General features: G+C 38.8%; 1 protein-coding gene across 14 annotated transcripts in view; it reads left to right on the top strand.

Moving 5' to 3' along the window:
• Positions 1 to 20,283, top strand: part of picalma (phosphatidylinositol binding clathrin assembly protein a) — a 149,585-nt gene that overhangs the window by 118,555 nt on the left and 10,747 nt on the right. For 4 of the 14 annotated variants that reach the window (XM_041198802.1, XM_041198799.1, XM_041198795.1 and 1 more), the window contains 5 exons: positions 1,579 to 1,659; positions 5,234 to 5,350; positions 10,547 to 10,678; positions 10,770 to 10,800; positions 12,011 to 12,113. In XM_041198802.1, the coding sequence (XP_041054736.1) occupies positions 1,579 to 1,659; positions 5,234 to 5,350; positions 10,547 to 10,678; positions 10,770 to 10,800; positions 12,011 to 12,113 (464 nt within the window). The remainder of the gene's footprint in view (positions 1 to 1,578; positions 1,660 to 5,233; positions 5,351 to 10,546; positions 10,679 to 10,769; positions 10,801 to 12,010; positions 12,114 to 20,283) is intronic. The other 10 variants (XM_041198803.1, XM_041198796.1, XM_041198809.1 and 7 more) reach the window with 7 other exon arrangements.

The raw sequence follows: 20,283 nt of genomic DNA, 5'->3' as shown, positions 1-20,283 counted from the left end.
AACTTGGCCTTTTGAATGGCATTACCTCCATGACTCTCATTTTCAAGGAATTTTGTGTTTGCAACCCATTTTCCTCCTTTAGTGCATTACCTCAACAACTTCTTACATCATTGCAAATGCCTCTTGTCTGTTCTGTCTGTCCATCCGTGACCTGAAATCATTTGATGTCCACTCTTTTTGTTAAATGCTCTTATACCATCTATTTCACATGACTGCCGTTACGACTGATATGGATGCAAATAGTTCATCTGTAGCAACAGCTTCTCTTTTGCCTCCTGTTACGTCCAGGATCCCATCAGCGTATTATTATTATTAGTACCCATCTCTTCCTTCTCTACAAATTGCCCTTTGGTGCCGACATCTGCAGTCATGAGGTCGGCTTTAACATGTAGACTGAGATTGTGGAACCTGTGAACCATAGAAAAGTTACGATGCAGAAAGAGGCCACTTTTCTACACTTATATGGTTCTGAGGTTCCACAATGTCCAGTTGCTATGTGCAAATTGACAGCTGTTTTGCTAACAAACAGGTGTCTGAATTTCAAAGTTGTTGCTGGGAGATGAGGCATTATTTTCTTTCTGTTTCCCTTTTTATTTTGTTTCTTTCTTCTTTCTTTCTCTTTCCCCCTCCCCCTGCCCACTGCTTTTCCACTTAGTGTGCAAATGAAAATTTCACTCTTACAGCCTTCTGGATTGGACATTGAGTTCAACAACTTCAGACCATGAACTCTGTCCTCTATTTTGATTTTGATTTTCCCTAGCACTAGTCTGCATCTTGTTCTCATGTTTTGCTTTCAGAGAGTGCTTACCTTTATTCTGCTATTAACACCTGCTCTGACCAAGCTTTATGTCTTTAATACAATTATTATCACTTCATTTGCCTGTGTTCCATGACATCTTTGTCATTTTATCTCCCCACTCTCAAACCTCTCCACCTGCCTCTCCCCCTTTGCAACAGCATAAAACCCACCACATTCCCACCTTTCTTCAGTTCTGAAGAAGTGTCATTATTAGACTCAATGTTAACTGTTTCTCTCTCCACCAATGCTGCCTGACCTGCTGAGTTTTTCTAGCACTTTGTTTTTATTTCAGAACTCCAACATCCACAGTATTTTGCTTTCACTTTATTGTCAGATGTTTGGCATGCAATGTTGCTTTGACTGTTTTAAAGTGGTAGAGAGGAACAGTGTGAGCATTTTTTTAAAAAAACTTAAAGATCTCTGAGACCCAAAATGTGAAATAATGCTAGTTTATGGTTAGCTGAAATAAGCTTCCGAACTGTATAGTAAGTTGCCTAACATATCCAGTGCAAATACTGGTATTACTGTTTTAGGAATTAATTATCAATATATTTATGTCTGAAGCACAAGTGGAATTGTAGTTGTAGGTTATTAAGTCATGATTTAAAAATTGAGAATTATCTTCTACTGTACTTTTTAGTTTATTTGCTACATGCAACTAACAAATAAATAGCCTTTTTTTTCTGTGCTATTTCTACTTGTGCTCAATCTTCAATCCTCTGCTCAGTAACATCTGCTTATCTTTCTGTCCTTTTTTCTTTGCACATTTTATCTGTCAGATTCCTTCTGTGGTCCTCCAGCCTATTCTAATGCTTCCCAGTTTAGAACTGAGCCCCCTGCTGTAGCTGGTCTATTTGCAGGTAGGTTTTACAGTTTTTTGTTCTGAATATGCTGTTAGATCAAGTTGTTTTTGTTTATTGTGTGCTGAGTTACTGAGCGTGTTTTCATTTGCATATGAAATAGGCCATTGTGTCTAAAGATTTCAGTAACATATTTTGGATAATTTGCTATTTAAATAAACATATTTTTGGACATTAAGTACTGTCTGGTACTAAGTAGAATGTAAACCCACCCAAAAAGTAAACATCAGTACCCACTCTCGTTTAGTTGGAAAGCCAAACTTGAGGCATTAGGTTTAGTGTGTTACTTTCAGCTACATAACATGCTAGTCCTGTAAGCTATTCAGGTGTTAAATTATCAACAAATTCTCCAACATTTTTAATTTAAACTTACTCTGTGAATGTAATATGCCTTAACAGTACGTTGAACTGTATTGAGATGTAATAAGAGCCTGTTGAGAAAATATACAATTTCATGCTCCAAATTGTGCCAAATTGCATTACTGATGACACTAGGAAGATTTTCCCCCTGCAGTAGTTCTGCTTCACGTAATGTTCCACACAAATCTCCCCCTACTTTACTTGGTCTAACTTTATCTGCATCAATTTTTGTTCCTTTAACCCTCCGCTACTTCATAATTTCGTAACTGGCCATTTTACATGCAGGATGATTTTTCAGGAATGCAGGTGATTTCCTTGTGCAAAATGGTAAAGGCAACAGGATCTCGCGATCGCTAGAGTTTACACTGCAGACCTGTTGGCTTGTGTTGGTATCCAATGATATTTGTTGTGCATCTGAAGCTCAAAATTATGTTTTTGGATAAATTGCACAGTGAGCTTCCTGCATTTTTTCGAAAGCAATCGATTCTAGATTATTTCCTTTTATTTAAATAGAAGTAATATGTAAATAAGTTTTAATATGTAAAGTTTTTTTTCAGTAACAACAATAAATAGTTTCATGCAAATTAGGCAGAAAGTGAAAAGCATAGCTTAGATGAAAGTGAAACAATGGGTGGAATCGTCCCAGATTTGCACTAAATGCGGTAGCGGGCGGGTAAAATGGCATTTTACCTGCCAGCCACAATGGCCGCTTCTCATGCTGTATCATCCCAAACCCATCGCATTAATTATGCATTCCCAGGAAACACACCGTTTCGGTGGCGGGCAGGCTCCGATTCGCCTGCCAAGCTGTCACATTGTTGCTTCATCACATCGGGCGCAATATTTGGAGTACAGCGCCACACACACCTCCCAATGCTTCCAACCCAGGACTGCTGCAAATAAGACATGGCCAAAAAAGGCAAGAAGACTGCAGCCCCTAGGTTTAGTGACACGTCTCTCAAGTGCCTTTTGGATACTGCGGAGGTCTGCCATGATGCCTCTAGCTCCCCACACCCCCTGCTCTGGCTGCAGTGGGGGCAGCAACATTACCACTCTGGCTTGGTTGGCAGTGGTGATCAGTGCTAATGCTGCACAGAAGGGGTCGACCATCGAATGCAGATAGAGAATGAATGATTTCACCTGTGCTGCCAGGGTAAGACAAGCATATCATTTAAGCTCTCACACTCAAGCCCATCACACATGCACTGGCATCTCAGTCACTGCGAGTTTAAATTACATCACCACTCAGTCTTTTACACACGCCCTCATATCTCCATCTGCTCTGGAGGCTGCCTCCTCAACCCTCAGTATCGAGGCCACTTGCATGGATCAACTTCTGCCACCACACAAACCTTAGGATACCCCTCTTTCCCCAGTGCAGCCTTCACCTTGCAGCCTCATCCCTTGCGTGAGGTCACTTCTCCCCCTTCCCCAAGCAAGCACTAGCCCTGCAGCCATACAAAGCCCCCAACCTCCCACTCCTTATGTCTGGTCTGGTAGATAGAAACCTGCTTGTGAGCCCCCCTAAAATGCTGCGGTGTTGTCTGCGAAGCCTGGCACTGGTGACTGTGAGTGCTGCCCGAAGAAAGGTAGGCAAACAGAAGTCCCAAGCAAAGTGCAGCTCGCCAATGCAAGTCATGGATGATTCTGGTGGGCTAGCCTTATAATGAGATGCAGATGTATTACAGTGAAGTTCTCGACATCCAATGGCAGGAAATGCGGCCTGCCATTGGTCTGAGCGGACGATTGCAAACCAGCGGGCATGGAAAATTCCACCCAGTGACTCCAAAATAGGTTTCTAATTAACTGTCTAACCCTAACCTTTGCAGTAAAAAAAGTCAATGGTAATGGAATTGTTGAATGCCCTGTTTCTGCTATAAATCAAGCAGATGAATTGACTGTGATTCTGATGAATTATTTGATAGTGGCGACAGTACCGCTACTTTCAAAAGTTTCTATTTCTAAAATTTACTGGTTGGTAAAAATTTGAAATTTTCTTCCTTGCATTGATATTTGAGGTATTTTCACTTGTAAGCATACAATGTGTTTAATCTTTCTGACTTTCTGTTGTAAAAATCACTTAATAACAAGTGTTCCAGTATGGTTGCTCTTATTGACAAATAGAATTTGCAGCTCAAACAAGCCATTTGGATCAATTGGCCTGTGCCCATGTTTTTGATTCACAAAAACCTACCCCCACCGTACTTCATCTAACTTTTATCTGCATATGCTTCTATTCCTTTTTTCCTTCAACTGATTATTTAACTTCCCCTTAAAGGCATCCATGCTATTTGTTTCAGCTACCTCATGTAAGAGCAAGTTCCACATTCTAACCAGGTCAGCTGCCTTATTTAGATAGGTAGTGTGCCAGTACAAAAATCCACAGGTTGCTGACTGGAAATGAGAATCTGTGTCATGATGAAAAGCTAGCAACAGCATTGTAAGGTCTCCTGATTCTCAGTCCTTGCTTTTAAACGTGGAGATACTACTCCTCAACCTTTCTTGCTGCACGTAAAGATTTCATACTAGTGTTACTATTAACTTTACTTTTTAACTTTATTCTGGCATAGATTTTGTTTTACTGGTAGTTGTTATAATGCAGTGATACCAACCACTCAGACTTTGAGTCGGGTCTGCATTCGTGGCTGAAAACTTTTTTTTTGCTGACTGAAGTAATTCCCATTGTTGCTTACTGTAGGTGGAAATTCTGGCAACAACAGAAATTCCTTGCCCACAGTGTGCAATGGTTGTGATAACTTCACGTCACAGTATTCAGGGAAGGAAAAAGGGGAGAAGTTGGAAGCAGTGATCTGATGAGGGGGCTAAGTTGGCAAAGTCAGGAGCAGTGGTTTATAGGGAGAAGTGTGGAGCAAAGGCAAGGATGGCAGGTTGGGGAACTAAGATGAGTGATATGGAGAATGACTGGATCTTTTAATTCCAGAAAGCACTTAAAAGATTTTATTTTAAGGAACGCTTCTGCAGTAAATGTGAATAAGCTGTTTCTCATTAAATATTGCACTTTAAATAATACTTCCTACAATTTTTTTTATTGTTGATTGATAGAAACAATGTAGCCTAGTAAAAATGGTCAATTTAAAATGCTAAATTTGGTTCATGTATTGAGACAAGAACAAGAGTACTCAAATGAGTTGTGAAGTTGAGTTTTTCTGTTATGGAATTGTCTATCTATAATCATGCTTGTTTGTATTTTTAGGGTTCACTCCCTCAGCAGCTACTCAGGCACCATCATCAACAAGCCTTAACGTTGACTTCGAGTCTGTATTTGGGACTAAATCAACTTCCACAGCCAATAGCATCATTGATTCCGGGGGTAAGAACATTGTCTTCATTATATGGAGTGCCACAAACTTGTCAAATCATAATTTTTGTATGTGTTTGCTAATGAAATTTATTTACTGAAATTGGCATCTAATATTTGAATGGAAACCACTATATGCTATGTATATTTCCCTATTGTGTTTTTTTTTCAGTCTGCGCAACAAATAGCATTTCCTTTCATCCATGGAGGGGGGGGAGAGAGGATCACCTGGGAGCCTCTCTTTTGGGGAAAAATGTACACTTTGGTCCTACTTTTTGATTTTCCCCTACTCCTTTCTGTATATATGGCCTTATTCTGAACCATAGGGGCTGGATTTTACATCCCCCGCCAGGCATTTTTTTTCAGGTGGGTGGGGGTTGGGGGGGGTTGGGGGGCACTTAAAACGTGGGGAGTGGCAAACCTTGCTACCCACCCATGACCTGGTCCCCATAATACAGTGGGTGAAATACACCAAAATTAGCTGTCTATCTGACATTTTTTAAAAAATTTAAAGGCCGAATGAGCTAGTTACCTAACCAATTGCCCCTTTTTTCACAGTGCCCAGGCCATAAAATGGTTGGCATGGGCAGGTATGCTGGAGTTGTATGGCCGCTTTTGAAAATGTTTTTTGATAATACAGGAAGGAGAGGGTAGCAGAGCATTTTGGGGGTTGTCTGTTGTGAAACGGGAAACCTGCCTCACCCAAGATGTTGCTCCCTTTTTGTTTCTTCCTACCTCCTTTCTCCTCCCCCCCCCCGGCCACCTTAAAAGTCCAGGGCTTATCTGGCTCCAGAATCCTTGGAAGTTATTCATGGGACTGCTTACAATCACACCAACACCCACTACTCAGTTCTGGTGCTCCTGGGACTGCTAGAACTGCTGGCTAATCTTGAGGGCAGGACTTCCACCCTCAGGTTGTTTAGCCAACTGGTAGCGTGTTATTACTGCAGAGCGGGCTTCTTTAAGGCTGACTCTTGCAACTGTGGTGGGAGGGGGTGGTTGCAGTGAGCAATACATGAAATTCAGCCTTTGGTTCATTTGATGGAGCGGTGATCAGGATGGGTTGTGAATGATGCATGAAGCCCACTATAAGCAAACCACCCAAATTAGTAAAGTGTCAACCAAAGCCTGTATAGCATTTAGCTTGGTACAATCAGATCTTATTCTATATTCACTATTAGGCCAGAATTGATTTGCCTACTTGAAAGATAAGGGGTCTTAAAGTGAAACTAGTCAGCTGCAAGATGTTTTAAACAACTGAGCTACATGCATATGTGTTAACAGGATAACTGGCTAGTCTTACAGTTTGGACTGGGTATCTCTTCAAGAGGTATTAGCATTTCAGAGATCAGGACTTAAGCTCAAGATGATCTCGGCTAAATTTGAAGTGGTTGGAACATGTCTATCTGGCCTTGCTTTTTAAGGATCCTGACTGGGTTACCCTTCTTAGAAAGAGACGTGTGAAGCAGCTTTTGTTTATTCATTGGCTCATTGCCTTCACTTGATACTTAATTTAAAAGTTCAAGCATTCAGTTGAGCTCCCTATTTTCTGTTCGTGCTCCTATTGCTTAGTTTCAACATTATACCATTTTGACCTGTTTCCGAGTCCCCCTGTTACACTCGCGAAGTTCATGATTGAATCTTGATTGTTCGTGCTACTGTCAACACTCATTGAAGGTAATGAATTAACTTGCTCACTATTATGACCATTGACACATCAGATTGACAGTTATGGGAAGAAGGCAGCTAATGCTAATTTTCTAAAAGCATTTGTTCATCATGAAAATAAAGTTTTGGTTAAAAATTAATTTTTTAAAGTGACCAAAGGAAGTAGCTATATATTAAATGGCTGGCCCTGTGTTCTTCTGCCTTTGTAAGTTTTCTGCAGTATTTTACAGATAAACTTGCCACAAGTTAAAATGTGTAGTGTTTTTGTTCAAGTATTGCTTCCCTGTCTCATCTGTTGTGGCTCCCAACTTTCCCAAGGGACTCCCTACTATGCCTTTCTCTGAACTACAGTTGCCCTGTTATTGGGTTAGCTTCCTGAACTTTGCAGTTATAACAAATTGGAAATGGTTGCTCCATAATAGGTGGAAAACAGATACTTATTCACTGGTGAATTTATTTTTGCCAGGCTCACAAAGTTCAAGAAGCAAAACTAATGAAAAATATAATTTAAACACATGATTAGAAAAGGTAACATCTAGGCCGGGATTCCTTCAACTCCCTATGGTCCTGATGGTATTTTTTGAATGTCTTAACCCTTATTTATTATTTTAACATAGGGTTGCTTGGATCTTTTGTGTTTAAGCATTTTGGATGTTGCATTGTCAGTGTTGCTTCTTCTAGTCAGAGGTTGCGTTTGAAGCTGGAAGGCCAGAAGATTGGACAGAATATAAGGAACAGCAAAAGATGACTAAAAGATTAATAAGGAGGGAAAAATCAGAGTATGAGAGAAAGCTAGCCAGAAATATAAATACAGTAAGAGTTTTTATAAATATTTATAAAAAAGAAACCAGTTAACAAAATGACCATTAATCCAATAAAAGTGAGTCTGCAGAATTAATAATGGAAAACAAGGAATTGGCAGATGAATTGAACAGGAGTTTTTGCATCAGTCTTTACTATAGAGGATACGAGTAACACCCCAGCAGCTTCTGTAAATCAGAAAATGGAACATAGGGAGGAACTCAGAAAAATTACATTCACCAGAGAAGTGATACTGAGTAAATTGTTGGAGCTGCGGGCTGACAAGAGCCCAGGTCCTGATGGACTTCATCCTAGGGTTTTAAAAGAGATGGCTAGCGAGATAGTTAATGTATTGGTGCTAATTTTCTGAAACTCCCTAGATTTGGGGAAGGTCCCATTAGATTGGAAGATGGCAAATGTAACTCCATTATACAAAAAGGGAAGGAGACGGAAAGCGGGAAACTACGGTCCAGTTAGCTTAACATCTGTTATAGGGAAAATGTTAGAGAAACCATTATTAAAGAAACTATAGCAGGGCACTTGGATAAGTTCAAGGTAATCAGGCAGAGTCAACATGGTTTTTTCAAAGGGAAATCGTGTTTAACCAACTTATTGGAGTTCTTTGAGGAAGTAACATGTGCTGTGGATAAAGGGGAACCGGTGGGTATACTGTATTGTCCTGATAGGTTAAGTGAGTGGGCAAAGATCTGGCAAATGGAGTATAATGTGGGAAAATGTGAAATTGGCCATTTTGGCAGGAAGAATAAAAGAGAAGCATATTATCTAAATGGTAAGAGATTGCAGAGCTCTGAGATGCAGAGGGATCTGGATGTCTTAGTGCATGAATCACAGAAGGCTAGCATGTAGGTACAACAAGTAATTAGGAAAGCTAATAGAATGTTATCGTTTCTTGCAAGGGGAATTGAATACAAGAGTAGGGAGGTTATGCTTCTGTTATACAGCGCACTAGTGAGTCCACATCTGGTGTTGGTCACCTTATTTAATGAAGGGTGTAAATGCATTAGAAGCAGTTCAGAGAGGGTTTACCAGACTAATACCTGGAATGGGCGAGTTTTCTTATGAAGAAATGTTGGGCAGGCCAGGCTTGTATCCACTGGAGTTTTGAAGAACAAGAGGCAGCTTGACTGAAACATATAAGACCTTGAGGGGTCTTGACAGGGTGGATGTGGAGACGATGTTCCCTCTTGTGTGAGAATCTAGAACTAGGGGTCACTGTTTTAAAAAAGTGATTGTCCTTTTAAAACAGAGATGAGGTGAAATTTTTTCTCTGAGGGTCATGAGTTTTTGGAACTCTCTTCTTGAAAAGGTGGTGGAAGCAGAGCCTTTGAATATTTTTAAGGCAGAGGTGGATAGATTCTTAGTAAGCAAGTGGGGTGGGGGGGGTGGTGATAGGTTGTCGGCGGGATGCAAATTTGAGGTTACTATCAGATCAACCGTGATCTTATTAAAAGGCAGAGCAGGCTCGAGGGGCCAAATGGCCCCGGTCCTTGTTCGTATGTTCATATGCACCAACAGACTGGGGAAAATGACCCGACCAAATATGTCGATACTTTCCTTATTCCCAGGTGATTTTCCTTCTCTGCCACCATGGATGATGTGACTGTGCGCATGTATAGTATGTTCTTCATAAAGGCTTATGATTAATATATGCAAATAATTGACCTATTTGCTATTGAGAATTTTGCAGAATACCACAGTTGTTTGCATCCAGAGAGCATGACTTTCAGAAACTGCATTACATTAACAAGCCAGAATAAAGGCACTGTAGGAGTGCTATGCTGTGGCAAATTGAAAGTTGGACATCGTAACATTAACTTTGGTTCAGGACTGATGCCCTTAACAAGTCAAGCCAAAAACAGACTTTAGCAATATTTTTGAAAAGGAACTACTAAAAATAAAGCCATGGTCCATTCTGATAATTGCTACCTACATTAATATGTTTGAACATTTTGTATTTGGAATTGAATTGTTGTTTGGAACAAGATATTGAAAGTGTTCTTTCAATAACAGGAAGCTAATTAGTGTCCAGATTTTCAATTTAATTAGCTCAGGTGGCATTGGAGTTGAAATGTTTATTTCCCAAGTGAATTGATAACGACACTGTTCAGTTACTGTATTGAAAGATGCAGCAAAGATTTTGGAGAATGTGAAGAGGGAGAATGTTTGTTTGTTTCTCAGAGCCAATTATGCTCGTTATAATTTTTAACTGCGTGCGACACTAAATTTGTGAAAGTTCTGACGACATTATGTTGTAATTGTATCTAAACATCTGAGTTTGTATTTGAAATACTGCTTGTAAACTATTTAATAATCTTCATCAGACATATTACATAATTTTCCTTTCTGGCTAGCCCAGTTCTTTTTCTGCATACAGTACTACTGGTCTATCCCTGCATGCTGCTGCACTGGATATTTGCAAAGTATGGCTGAATGCAGGACTGTTCTGTTGGTTCATAGTTTTTTGAATCCTGTTTAGTAGATAATTAAATCAGTAAAAATGTAATGCTTTAATTGTATTTTCTGGCTTGTTTTACAAACACATTACGCTATTCTAATTTTTTTCCACCATCCATGCGTATGGGTCCTTGGCTTTGCTTGGCATGCTTGAATGGGTGAGTTGGGATTTTATGTTTTATCAATAAAGATTGAAACGTTAAGTGCTAAGTGATGTGCCAGCAATATTTTGTTCTAATTGTATTACATTACTGACCTCCAAAGATTTTGATGGATTAGGTGGACTCTTGAAACCAACTGTAGCTTTGCAGAGTCAGATTCAACCACCTTCAAAACAACAGCCAGGCAAGCTAGTAGGAGAAGATTTGGATTCATCGTTGGCTAACCTTGTAGGCAGTGAGTATTTTTACTGATGTACACAATTATGCTTTTATCAATGTTCTTAAGCGAAGATTTAAGTAATGTAAGTCATTTTCACACATTACAGATTTGGGAATCGGAAATGGATCTACTAAAAAGTAAGGATCAATCATTTATGCATATTTATCAAAGCTAAAACATTTTTATTGGCTTCCTTTTGAAGTAGCATTCTGTTGAATATGTAGAAATTTTGAAGTGCACATTGCTGTCTTTTGTGTGCACAAATAGGAAGGTTAATGATGGAATCTCAAAACAAATTTTTGGTTTGATTAAATTTTTAACTAGCCTGAGACCCTTGGTACTTGGATGATTATTGTATAATGCATCCCCTGATAAGCAATCGCTAAAACATTTGTAATTGTGAAGGTATTTGATACCTCTTGTTGAATGAAAAATTAACACTAAAAAAAAACTAGTGGTAGTATTGCTGAATATGGGAAATGTACGACCAAATACCTAAGTCTGGTCTATTTGAATTAATATGTTTTAGGTTCCTTTTTAGTAGATTCACTAGAATCTAAGTTTCAGTAGATTCTATGGTAAGGCACTTGTTTGAATTTAGCTATTGCAACTCTACACACATTCATTTTTTTTTCTTTATCCTGTGTTTTTTTTCCACTTCCCCATAAATCTAAATTTTCACTTGTTTGAATAGTAATTACCAAGAAACAACTAAAAATGTACCTTAAAATCAAAACATAAAATGCAGAAATCTAGCCATACTCGGTCCATTTAAAAATATGTAACACCATTGTTCAGGGATGATAATACCTGGGAGTTTTACCAAGTAGGTTTTAAACCTGTTTTATCCTGGTGTGCACAGTGTCCAGCAATCTGAATCAGTTGACATATCACAACTCTTAATACTTGTTGGGATGAGTTTATATATGACTGTCCTATTGCATTAGGGGATTGACTAAACACAAGTCCACAGGTCTGGTTCTAAACGTATGTTACTCAAGGAAAGGCAACAGTTTATAAAATCTACTTATGTATAACTGGACTCTAATGGTGAAGTTTGAAAATACTTTGCATGCCAGTCTGCAGCAATGATCTTTAAATGATCAGTACTTTGATAATATTAATGGGTTGAAGATGAAGATGTCATGTTCTGTAAGATGCGACTAATCATAGCTACAAGCCTGGCTTCACTTTTGTTTTGTAGCTACAATTTCTTTGCTTGAAGGGGTCTATGCTATTTTTATTTTCAGTTGTCTAGTTTGGTCTGTTACATGATTGAAGGTATTGTGATGCCTGATAAATAATTCAAGTGGAGAACCATTGATTAAATAATGTCCTTTGCCTAAGAAGTGATCTTCATTGGAACCAGCCAGGGGAAAGGAAATTGACAGGAGGAACCAATTGGCAGCCAAAGCTTGCTCCTACTACTACCTGGAATCCTGCTACAATGGTAAGTTAATGAGCTATTACAGTAAGCCTCTGGGTTTATTTTTTTGTTTGAGTAAGATGAGAGAAGCTAGCTTTTTTTTACTGACATGAGTTTTTTAATTAATACACACACATTTGATTCCTGAAGAGAATAATTATAGTGGCAATTGTGAAATATCTCACAAAGCAATTGAGAATAATTCACTACTGATTGCACCAGTTTATATTCATAATTCCAGAAATGTGACAAATAGTTGTTTGGTAATACAGAACATGAGCATTGCTGAAAAAAACAACATTTTTGTTGAAGCTTTTTGTCTTGCACTCATCAAAACTTAGAGTGGAATCATTAATAAGTGCGTTAGCGGGCATGTAAAATGACGTTTTACCCCCCGGTCACAATGGTGGGCTTTTGCGCTGTATCGTCTGCTTCCCGCCTGATTAATTATGCAGCCACAGGAAACATGCTCTCTCGCTAGCGGGCGGCCTTTGAATCGCCCGCCACGTTGTTACCGCATCATTTCCTCACTCCGGGTGCCATATCAGTTCTCAATGCTTGCAGTCCAGGACTGCTCCAGTGAAGACATGTCCCTGAAAGTCAAGAAGAGTTCAGTGACCCGTCACTGGAATGCCATTTGGAGGCCCGCCGTGATGTCCTCCAGAACCGCTCTGGCCCCAGGAGGTCCAGCAATCTCACCACTCCAGCTTGGGAGGGAATGTCAGTGGTGGTCAGTGCCAACAGTGCAAAGGTTGGCCATCCAGTGCCAAAAGAGGATGAATAATCTCATCCATGCCGCCAGGGCACAGCAACTATCTCATTACTCAACTCACAAGGCCATCACATTCACTGGCATCTCACTCACTGCCAGCTCAAGGGACATCACCATTCTCACTCTCTAACTGTCATGAAAATATAATAATTTTCATAATATTATTGTGATTTATTGTAAAAGTGAGTTAATAATGAGGTTTGGATTAGCTTCTCCGTGTGTGTTGGGGGATTTAATTGAATTAGAGACAGCTGGTCTGGAGGTTTTGAGTTATCAACAAGAAGCTAGGTTTGAAATGCTAAATATGTAAAAATGGCTGAAGTTTTAGAATGTGAGGTGTAAGGAACATTTGCATTTTTAAATAAACCATTGTAGATGAATTTCAAAGAGAGGGTAGGATGTTACACTTAGCCAGAAGAAGCCAAGCCAAACAGTGTGTTTATTTTTTCCCAAAGGTTACTGATAAAATTGGTACTATGAAAGATTTATATTATGAGAAAAGTAAAGTTACAAAGACATATTGGTGCAATGAAATTTGCATTAAAAAGAGAGAAATGTGTATAAAGGAGATGAGGCTTTATGTAAGAGGAGAAGGAATTCTAAGATCTAACACAAGTGTGAAAAGCCTCCAGCCCCTGTGCATCAAGTTGCTGTCTGCAGGAACCAAAGCTTAGTGCATTCACTTTGAATATCATTGTCCAGGGTATTGTGTTGCTTTGCCTGGGCCTGTTTAAATCTATCTGTTTTTACTGTTGCCTTAATAGTGGTGTAACTGGGAGTCAGATTAATTAGGGGCTTTAGGAGTTATTGTAATAATTTGTAGACTTATTAACAAAAAAATATTTCAGCACATACATAAATGTTTAATTTGTTTTTTAAAAACCTCTTAAGTCACGGTAGTCTTATTACTTCTGAATTCAAGGCACGCATCTCGAAATAAAATACAAATTGCAAAACAGTTGTGACCTCATGAGCAAGTTTCCCTCATGGATTTGATCTGCCTGGCACACATCATCTGCCATGTCATAACACTCACACGCACCCTCACATCTCCATCTGGCCTCATCTCCTCTGCAGACTGCCCCCTCAGCTTCAGCATCTTGAGGTCACTGGCACAGGTCAACCTGTGCCCCCACACACACCCTGGGATACCCCCTTCCCCAGTGCTGCCCTCACCCTGCAGCCCTCGCCCTACAGTTGTTGAAAATGCAGCCCCACCCTGTGGCTGGTCTGACAGGTAGAGAGCTGCCCATAAGCCCCCCTAAAAGTGATGTGGTGCTGCCTGCGAAGCCTAGTGCTGATGACAGCAAGTGTTGCAAGGTTGGCAAACAAACCTCAGTCCCGAGCAAAGTACAGCTCGCCAGGTGCATGTCTCTTATGTTTGTTGTGAAACACGTCAGTCTGTGCCCTGATGACCCAGCTTAGAGGGATGATTCCAGTGAGCAGAGCTTATAATGAGATGCTAAAGTATTGAAATTCGGTTCCCGATGGCAAGAAACATGGCCCACCATTGACAGGTGAAGCGGACAATGGCAAACTGGTTTTACGACAGTGTGAAACCAATTTTGCAATTTCCTGATATTTTCCACTCCTGCCTGCTATGTCAGCTGCTGCAAACTGGAACAGATGATTCTGCCTTTGTTTTGAAATGTTTGTAAGTCTTCATTTGAGTTAAGGATACACAATTTATTCTATGTACTTTGGTTTCTAAAATTGAAAATTATAAAATTTATATTGGCTAAATTTTTGCCTTTTTACAAGCTGGTGAATTCATCAGCTTTATCCTTTGGGTCTTTGGGGATATCTAATGCAAGCACCTAGGAAACATACAATTCTTTCTCCTCCACTATACTGATCAAGTGGAAGCATTTTGTTTAATAATGTGCTTTGTTTTGACTTCACTATTGTGAAAATATGTAGATTTTTGTAACAAGAAATGTACCTCCTGAGGCACTAAAATAGTATCTGCCTCTGTCCATTACACTTCAGATGTTGCACTGTCCATATACAGGTTTCTCATGATTTTATGTTGGCTTAAATTTTGTATAAATCAGTTACAATCACAGCTCAACAGTTGTGCACCAAAAAATGGAATTGGAACAGTTTTTAGTAGTCTTATTATTGGCTATGCCAGAAATCCTTCTCTGAAGCAGCAGTTATTCTTGTATGCTATCCTTGGATTTGCCCTGTCTGAAGCTATGGGACTATTCTGTTTAATAGTCACTTTCCTGATTTTGTTTGTTATGTAAAATTTGCTGGTGAATAGCCTAATCAAATAGAAGTGTAATTACTATTTCACCATGGCTGCCACAAATATTTACATTGGTGTTGTGAAAATGTACATTCCTAAGTCTGTTGTCAAATGTTCCAATAAATCTTAATACAAATTTTAAAAAATGAATCAAAAACCACCAATCATTAAGTTTTTTTTAATAACTGCAAGCCAACTAAGGGCTGTCACCATTAATAGCCAGTAAAAAGAAAAGGTAAATGAATCCAATTTTGAGGGATATTCATTGTAAATGTTGGGCACCGTTTTTCTTCAGTCTGCTGGCAACACAAGTTTAAAAAAAACAATTTCTAATGTATCTAAAATAATGAATTTTCACTAACTTGCAACATGTTCAAAATTTTCATGGCCCTGATTGCAAAGGCACTAGATAACTACAAATTAATTATTTCTTTCTAATGAAAAATTGAGACACAGATAAACAAACCTCACAATTTTGCTCTAGATCCCAGATAACGTTTAGGCTTGGGGTGATAAATGACAAGTAACATTTGTTTCATACAAGCACCAGGCAATGACCACCTCCAACAAACGAGAATCTAACCATCACCCTTGCAAGGGGAATTGAATATAAAAGCAAGGAGGTAATGCCTCAGTTATGCAGAGTACTAGTGAGACCACATCTGGAGTACTGTGTACAGTATTGATCAGTATTGATTATTTAAGAAAGGATGTAAATGCGTTGGAAGCAGTTCAGAGAAGGTTTACCAGTCTAATACCTGGAATTGTCTTATGGGGAAAGGTTGGACAGGCCAGGTTTGTATCTGCTGATGTTTAGAAGCATAAGAGGCGACTTGATTCAAACATTTAAGATCCTGAGGGGTCTTGACAGGGTGGATGTGGAGAGGATGTTTCCTCTTGTGGGAGAATCTAGAACTAGGCGTCACTGTTTAAAAATAAGTGGACGTCCATTTAATATGGAGATGAGGTGAAATTCTTTCTGAGGGTTGTGAGTTTTTGGAACTCTCCTCCTGAAAAGCCTGTGGAAGCAGAGCTTTTGAATACTTTTAAGGCAGAGTTGGATAAACAAGGGGGTGATAGGTTATTGGTGATAGGCGAGATGCAGATTTGAGGCTACTGTCATATCAGCCATGATCTTATTAAATGGTGGAGCAGGCTTGAGGAACCAAATGGCCTACACCTACTTGTTTGTTCGTATGTTTCATTGTGACTTGGAATTAAATTGGCAGGTCAAGATCTTGGAGCTCCCTTCAGAACAGGACTGTGGGTGCACCTACATCACATGGATGACAGTGGTACAAGAAGGTCATTCAGACCCACCTTTAAAGGCATTTAGGGATAGGCAATAAATGCTGGCTTTCATAGTGACGCTCGCATCTCAAGAACAAAATAAGACTACTTATGACAAACATTATGGGAAATCTAATGGTCTTATAATAAAATTATAATGGTAAAAGCTGGTGGAAAGCCCATTTAACCTGAAAGCAACATGCATCCTTTATCATGAAAGCAAAACAGTCTCTCCTTTCTGAAGAAGTAGAATTGATTGGAGATTGACAAAACTCCTGTTTACTATCTTTTGCCAGCAGATCTGACTTGAACTAAATTATGCATAAGTTCTATAGAAATTTGAGATTTGCAGACCTGTAAGTGAGTAATGCTAACTTGTGTCTTCCCAAATATGAAAATAGTTATCACTAGTGATTTTCTTCATTAGAGATTCCACTGTGGAATAAATTTACTAAGTTCTATTGTGTTTTGTGAATCATGTTTGGAAATACATGAAAATACTTTGTGCAATATTTTTGTGCTATGTGTTTAGAACTGCAGCATAAAAGGCAAAGTCCTTCATGAATTCCTCTAGATTATTTTACAGTTGTTCATTCTACTGTTTAACAAAACATTCACCATGGGCTAGGTTTAGCACTTATTGGAAAATTGAGATTTTGCCAGCTTATATGTAGCGATTTCCAAAGACACTGGGTACTCATTGTGGTAAATTTCAAGACAGCACACCAACTAGGTCATGATAAGAGTGGACTCACACACACACACACGTGCGCGCACACACCACACCGCCACCACCACCACCAAGTCAAATGCATGTTGTCTTTAACACTGGGATCAGGTGTCTAACCCACTAAAGACCATCTTCGCTGGAAAGGATCAAGGTAGATAAATGAGCCGGGTTTCTTCAGGTCCAGGTGACTCCATGATGGAAGCTCCTGGCGATGGAAGTTCCAATTTATCCCTGAACCAGGCAGATTTGCGATATTCCAGAACTATGGTGTTAATTGACCAGCCACCTCGAGGGCTTGGATTCTTCTCATTTGGCTACAAGTAACCCTTCAAGTAAATGCTTTAATAGGTAGGATGATGAGCAGTATGGTTTTAGCTGGTTAAACTCCAGCATTAATCCTCTCAATGCTAGAATCCCTTGGTAATAGATATGCCAGCCTTCCCATGAGCTGCCTGGTCTTGGAAAAGTGGGTTGTGTCCATGTGAAGAAAGGTTATGGACACATAGAAACTATTGGTGGGTGTAGATTTCTCAGTAACTTGATTACTATCCTCTTAAACATGACAATGATGGGTTTCTCTACCTGTCATAGAGTCATAGAGATCTACAGTACAGAAAAAGCCCCTTCGGCCCATCGAGTCTGTGCCGGTCAAACAAGTACCTAATTATTTTAATCCCATTTTCCAGCACTATGCCCATAGCCTTGTATGCCAGGGCATCGCAAGTGCACATCCAAATACTTCGTCATGTAATTGACCAAGCACAAATTCACTGCTACTTCGATCAATAAAGATGTGGAGATAGAATTGCAATGATGACAGTTTGAGTGGGCACAGAAGAGGAGAGGGAGAAAGTCTGCAAGATAAATTTGTATTTTTCTCTGAGTACTGCTAGTACATATAAATAGTCTTAATTAAAATGACAAAGGTATTTTAAGGCTATATTCTTTTTCACTTGTGAATTTTTTTAAAGGATAAGTTTTATTCTTGTAAAGCTAGTGTTGCTTTGCACTCCTCTAATTATAAGCAATATGTTGGTCAATTTGCAAGAGCCCAGTCTAACTAAATATTTGTTGCATGATGCAATTGTTTCCTTTGGAAAGCGGAATGGCATGCATTTTCCTCAATACGTAAGTGAAATAAACCATTTTACCATAAAGCTTTTGTCAATTACTACTGTGTTGAGAACTACTTGCAACTGTTGTTTTTCACCTGCTAGATTCATGGTGCTCTGAAATTGTTGCCTTCGATGCCTAAATCTATCTTAAATTTTACACAGTCACCCTTTTTAAAAATTTAAATCTCTCCATTGAAGACTTCCATATATAGGGAAACATTTTTCTTCCCTTCTACAATCTTTCCTTTCTTTCCTGTTTCCCCAGTTTGTTTGTGTGTGTGTGCGCTTTCATGAATTCTTACTTATAAATGAAGGAATTACCAAAGTAGCTATAATGCATCGATTGCACTTTCCCTACTTTTATTTTAAATAGTTTGATACTGAATGTTTATGGCTGCTAGGAAATTTGGTAAAATCTATGCCAATTGTGGCTAATATAATAAACATCAACTTTAGGCCTCAATTTAAAGAATGCTTCAATTGGGTTTTCCAATTCTATTTATCATTGGGATTCTATAGATTTCGTTATGTAGCCATCCGTTGCTAAACTATTTCCTTTAGGAATTGTTAAAATATTGTTATGGTTTTTGAAGTAAATTGAATTAGCTGCCAGTTGGTAATGGAATGGTTTCATGCGATTTTGTCCAATAAATGATGAGCTTGAGAATCAAACTGCAAGTATGAATTCTTAAAATTTCAAGAATCACACTTGTATCATATAACTCCATTTGACAGCAGCTAAAATGAAAATCTAGAATTGACATTTGGTATAGAGTTTGACCATCTGTAATGTGGCCACCTAATCCTAGTTAGACATTTTGAAGAATCTAAATCCAATTGTGATAAGATTTTGCAAATGATGATTTGAAAATACTTAACCTGAAAGTTTAAATGGCTATTACCTAAACAGGAAAACAAACACTGGAATGCTGAATTTTAAAGTGTTGATGCTGCATAGTATTTAGTTTGTGTGGATTTTGGATCTGGACAGAAATAGGATCAACTGTGATGTCCTTGTGGTTGAAAAACAACACTCGCTTTTGAGGTCACATGGATGAGGTATCAGAGGATGATGACATTTGTAAAATTGTACCTCAGGGACTGTGTCTTCAGAGGAAGGGAGAACATAAGTAGGGGGAGCTTGCTTTGAAGATCATAAAATGTTGTCACTTGTTTTCATGTGCCACTTGACATTTGCTTAGATATGTGGATGAATGGAACCGAATATTAGATACTTACCTTTTGTTTTTGGAATAGTTTTTGAATATGATTAAATTTCTATATTCAAAGTTCCTTCTCCTTTTGTTTTTTCCCTTGGTGCATCTACTCAATCTTTCTTGTAGAGTCGCTGCCTTTAAAGGAGTTTTGGCACAATACTTTAGCTAGCCTAACATTTTACTTGGAGCAGAGCTATTGTATATTTTACAGGTTTCAATTTCTTTTCAATTCTAATTGATTTTGGAAGGCAGCCTTGTTGCCTTATCTCATGTTTATTCCATTGGATTACTCCCAATTTGATTTATTTTCAATTAAGTTGTTGCTTGACAGACGTTCTTCCTTTAACAATTTGAGGATCGCCATTCACTGTTAAGCAACTGGGGAAAGTTTGATATTCACCATACATTATTTCCTGTTTACATGTTTAGAATTTCCTGTTTCCATATTTAGAATTTGATTGAGCTGGCTTTGTAGTGCAGTATAGGAACTGGGCTTGTTTTGGAAGTTCTCTGAAGTGTTTCCAGCCTCAGACAGATCACCAGTTGGTGTTGAGCAGTAATTGGCCTTGCCTGGAAGTGATGAAGAAAAAAGGCAACCTGCCACTGAGAACAGAAAAATAATTGATTTCTTGCCCTTTGAGTTTGATATTGCATGGTAGTTTGTGCATGTGGATCTTGAGTGAGAACAAAATTATGCTCAGCTGTGATGCTCATATGGTCAAATAACCTGTAGGAAAATCCCCTGCTTGATACAAAATAATGAATTGTACAATATTGAACTGTAAGCACACACATTGCATCTTTTATGCTACCTGAAGC

The sequence above is a fragment of the Carcharodon carcharias genome, chromosome 11 (assembly GCF_017639515.1).
Source record: "Carcharodon carcharias isolate sCarCar2 chromosome 11, sCarCar2.pri, whole genome shotgun sequence".
In the NCBI taxonomy this organism is placed as follows: Eukaryota; Metazoa; Chordata; class Chondrichthyes; order Lamniformes; family Lamnidae; genus Carcharodon; species Carcharodon carcharias.
Note: the sequence above shows the minus strand (reverse complement) of the source record. Positions and strands in the feature narration are given on the sequence as shown.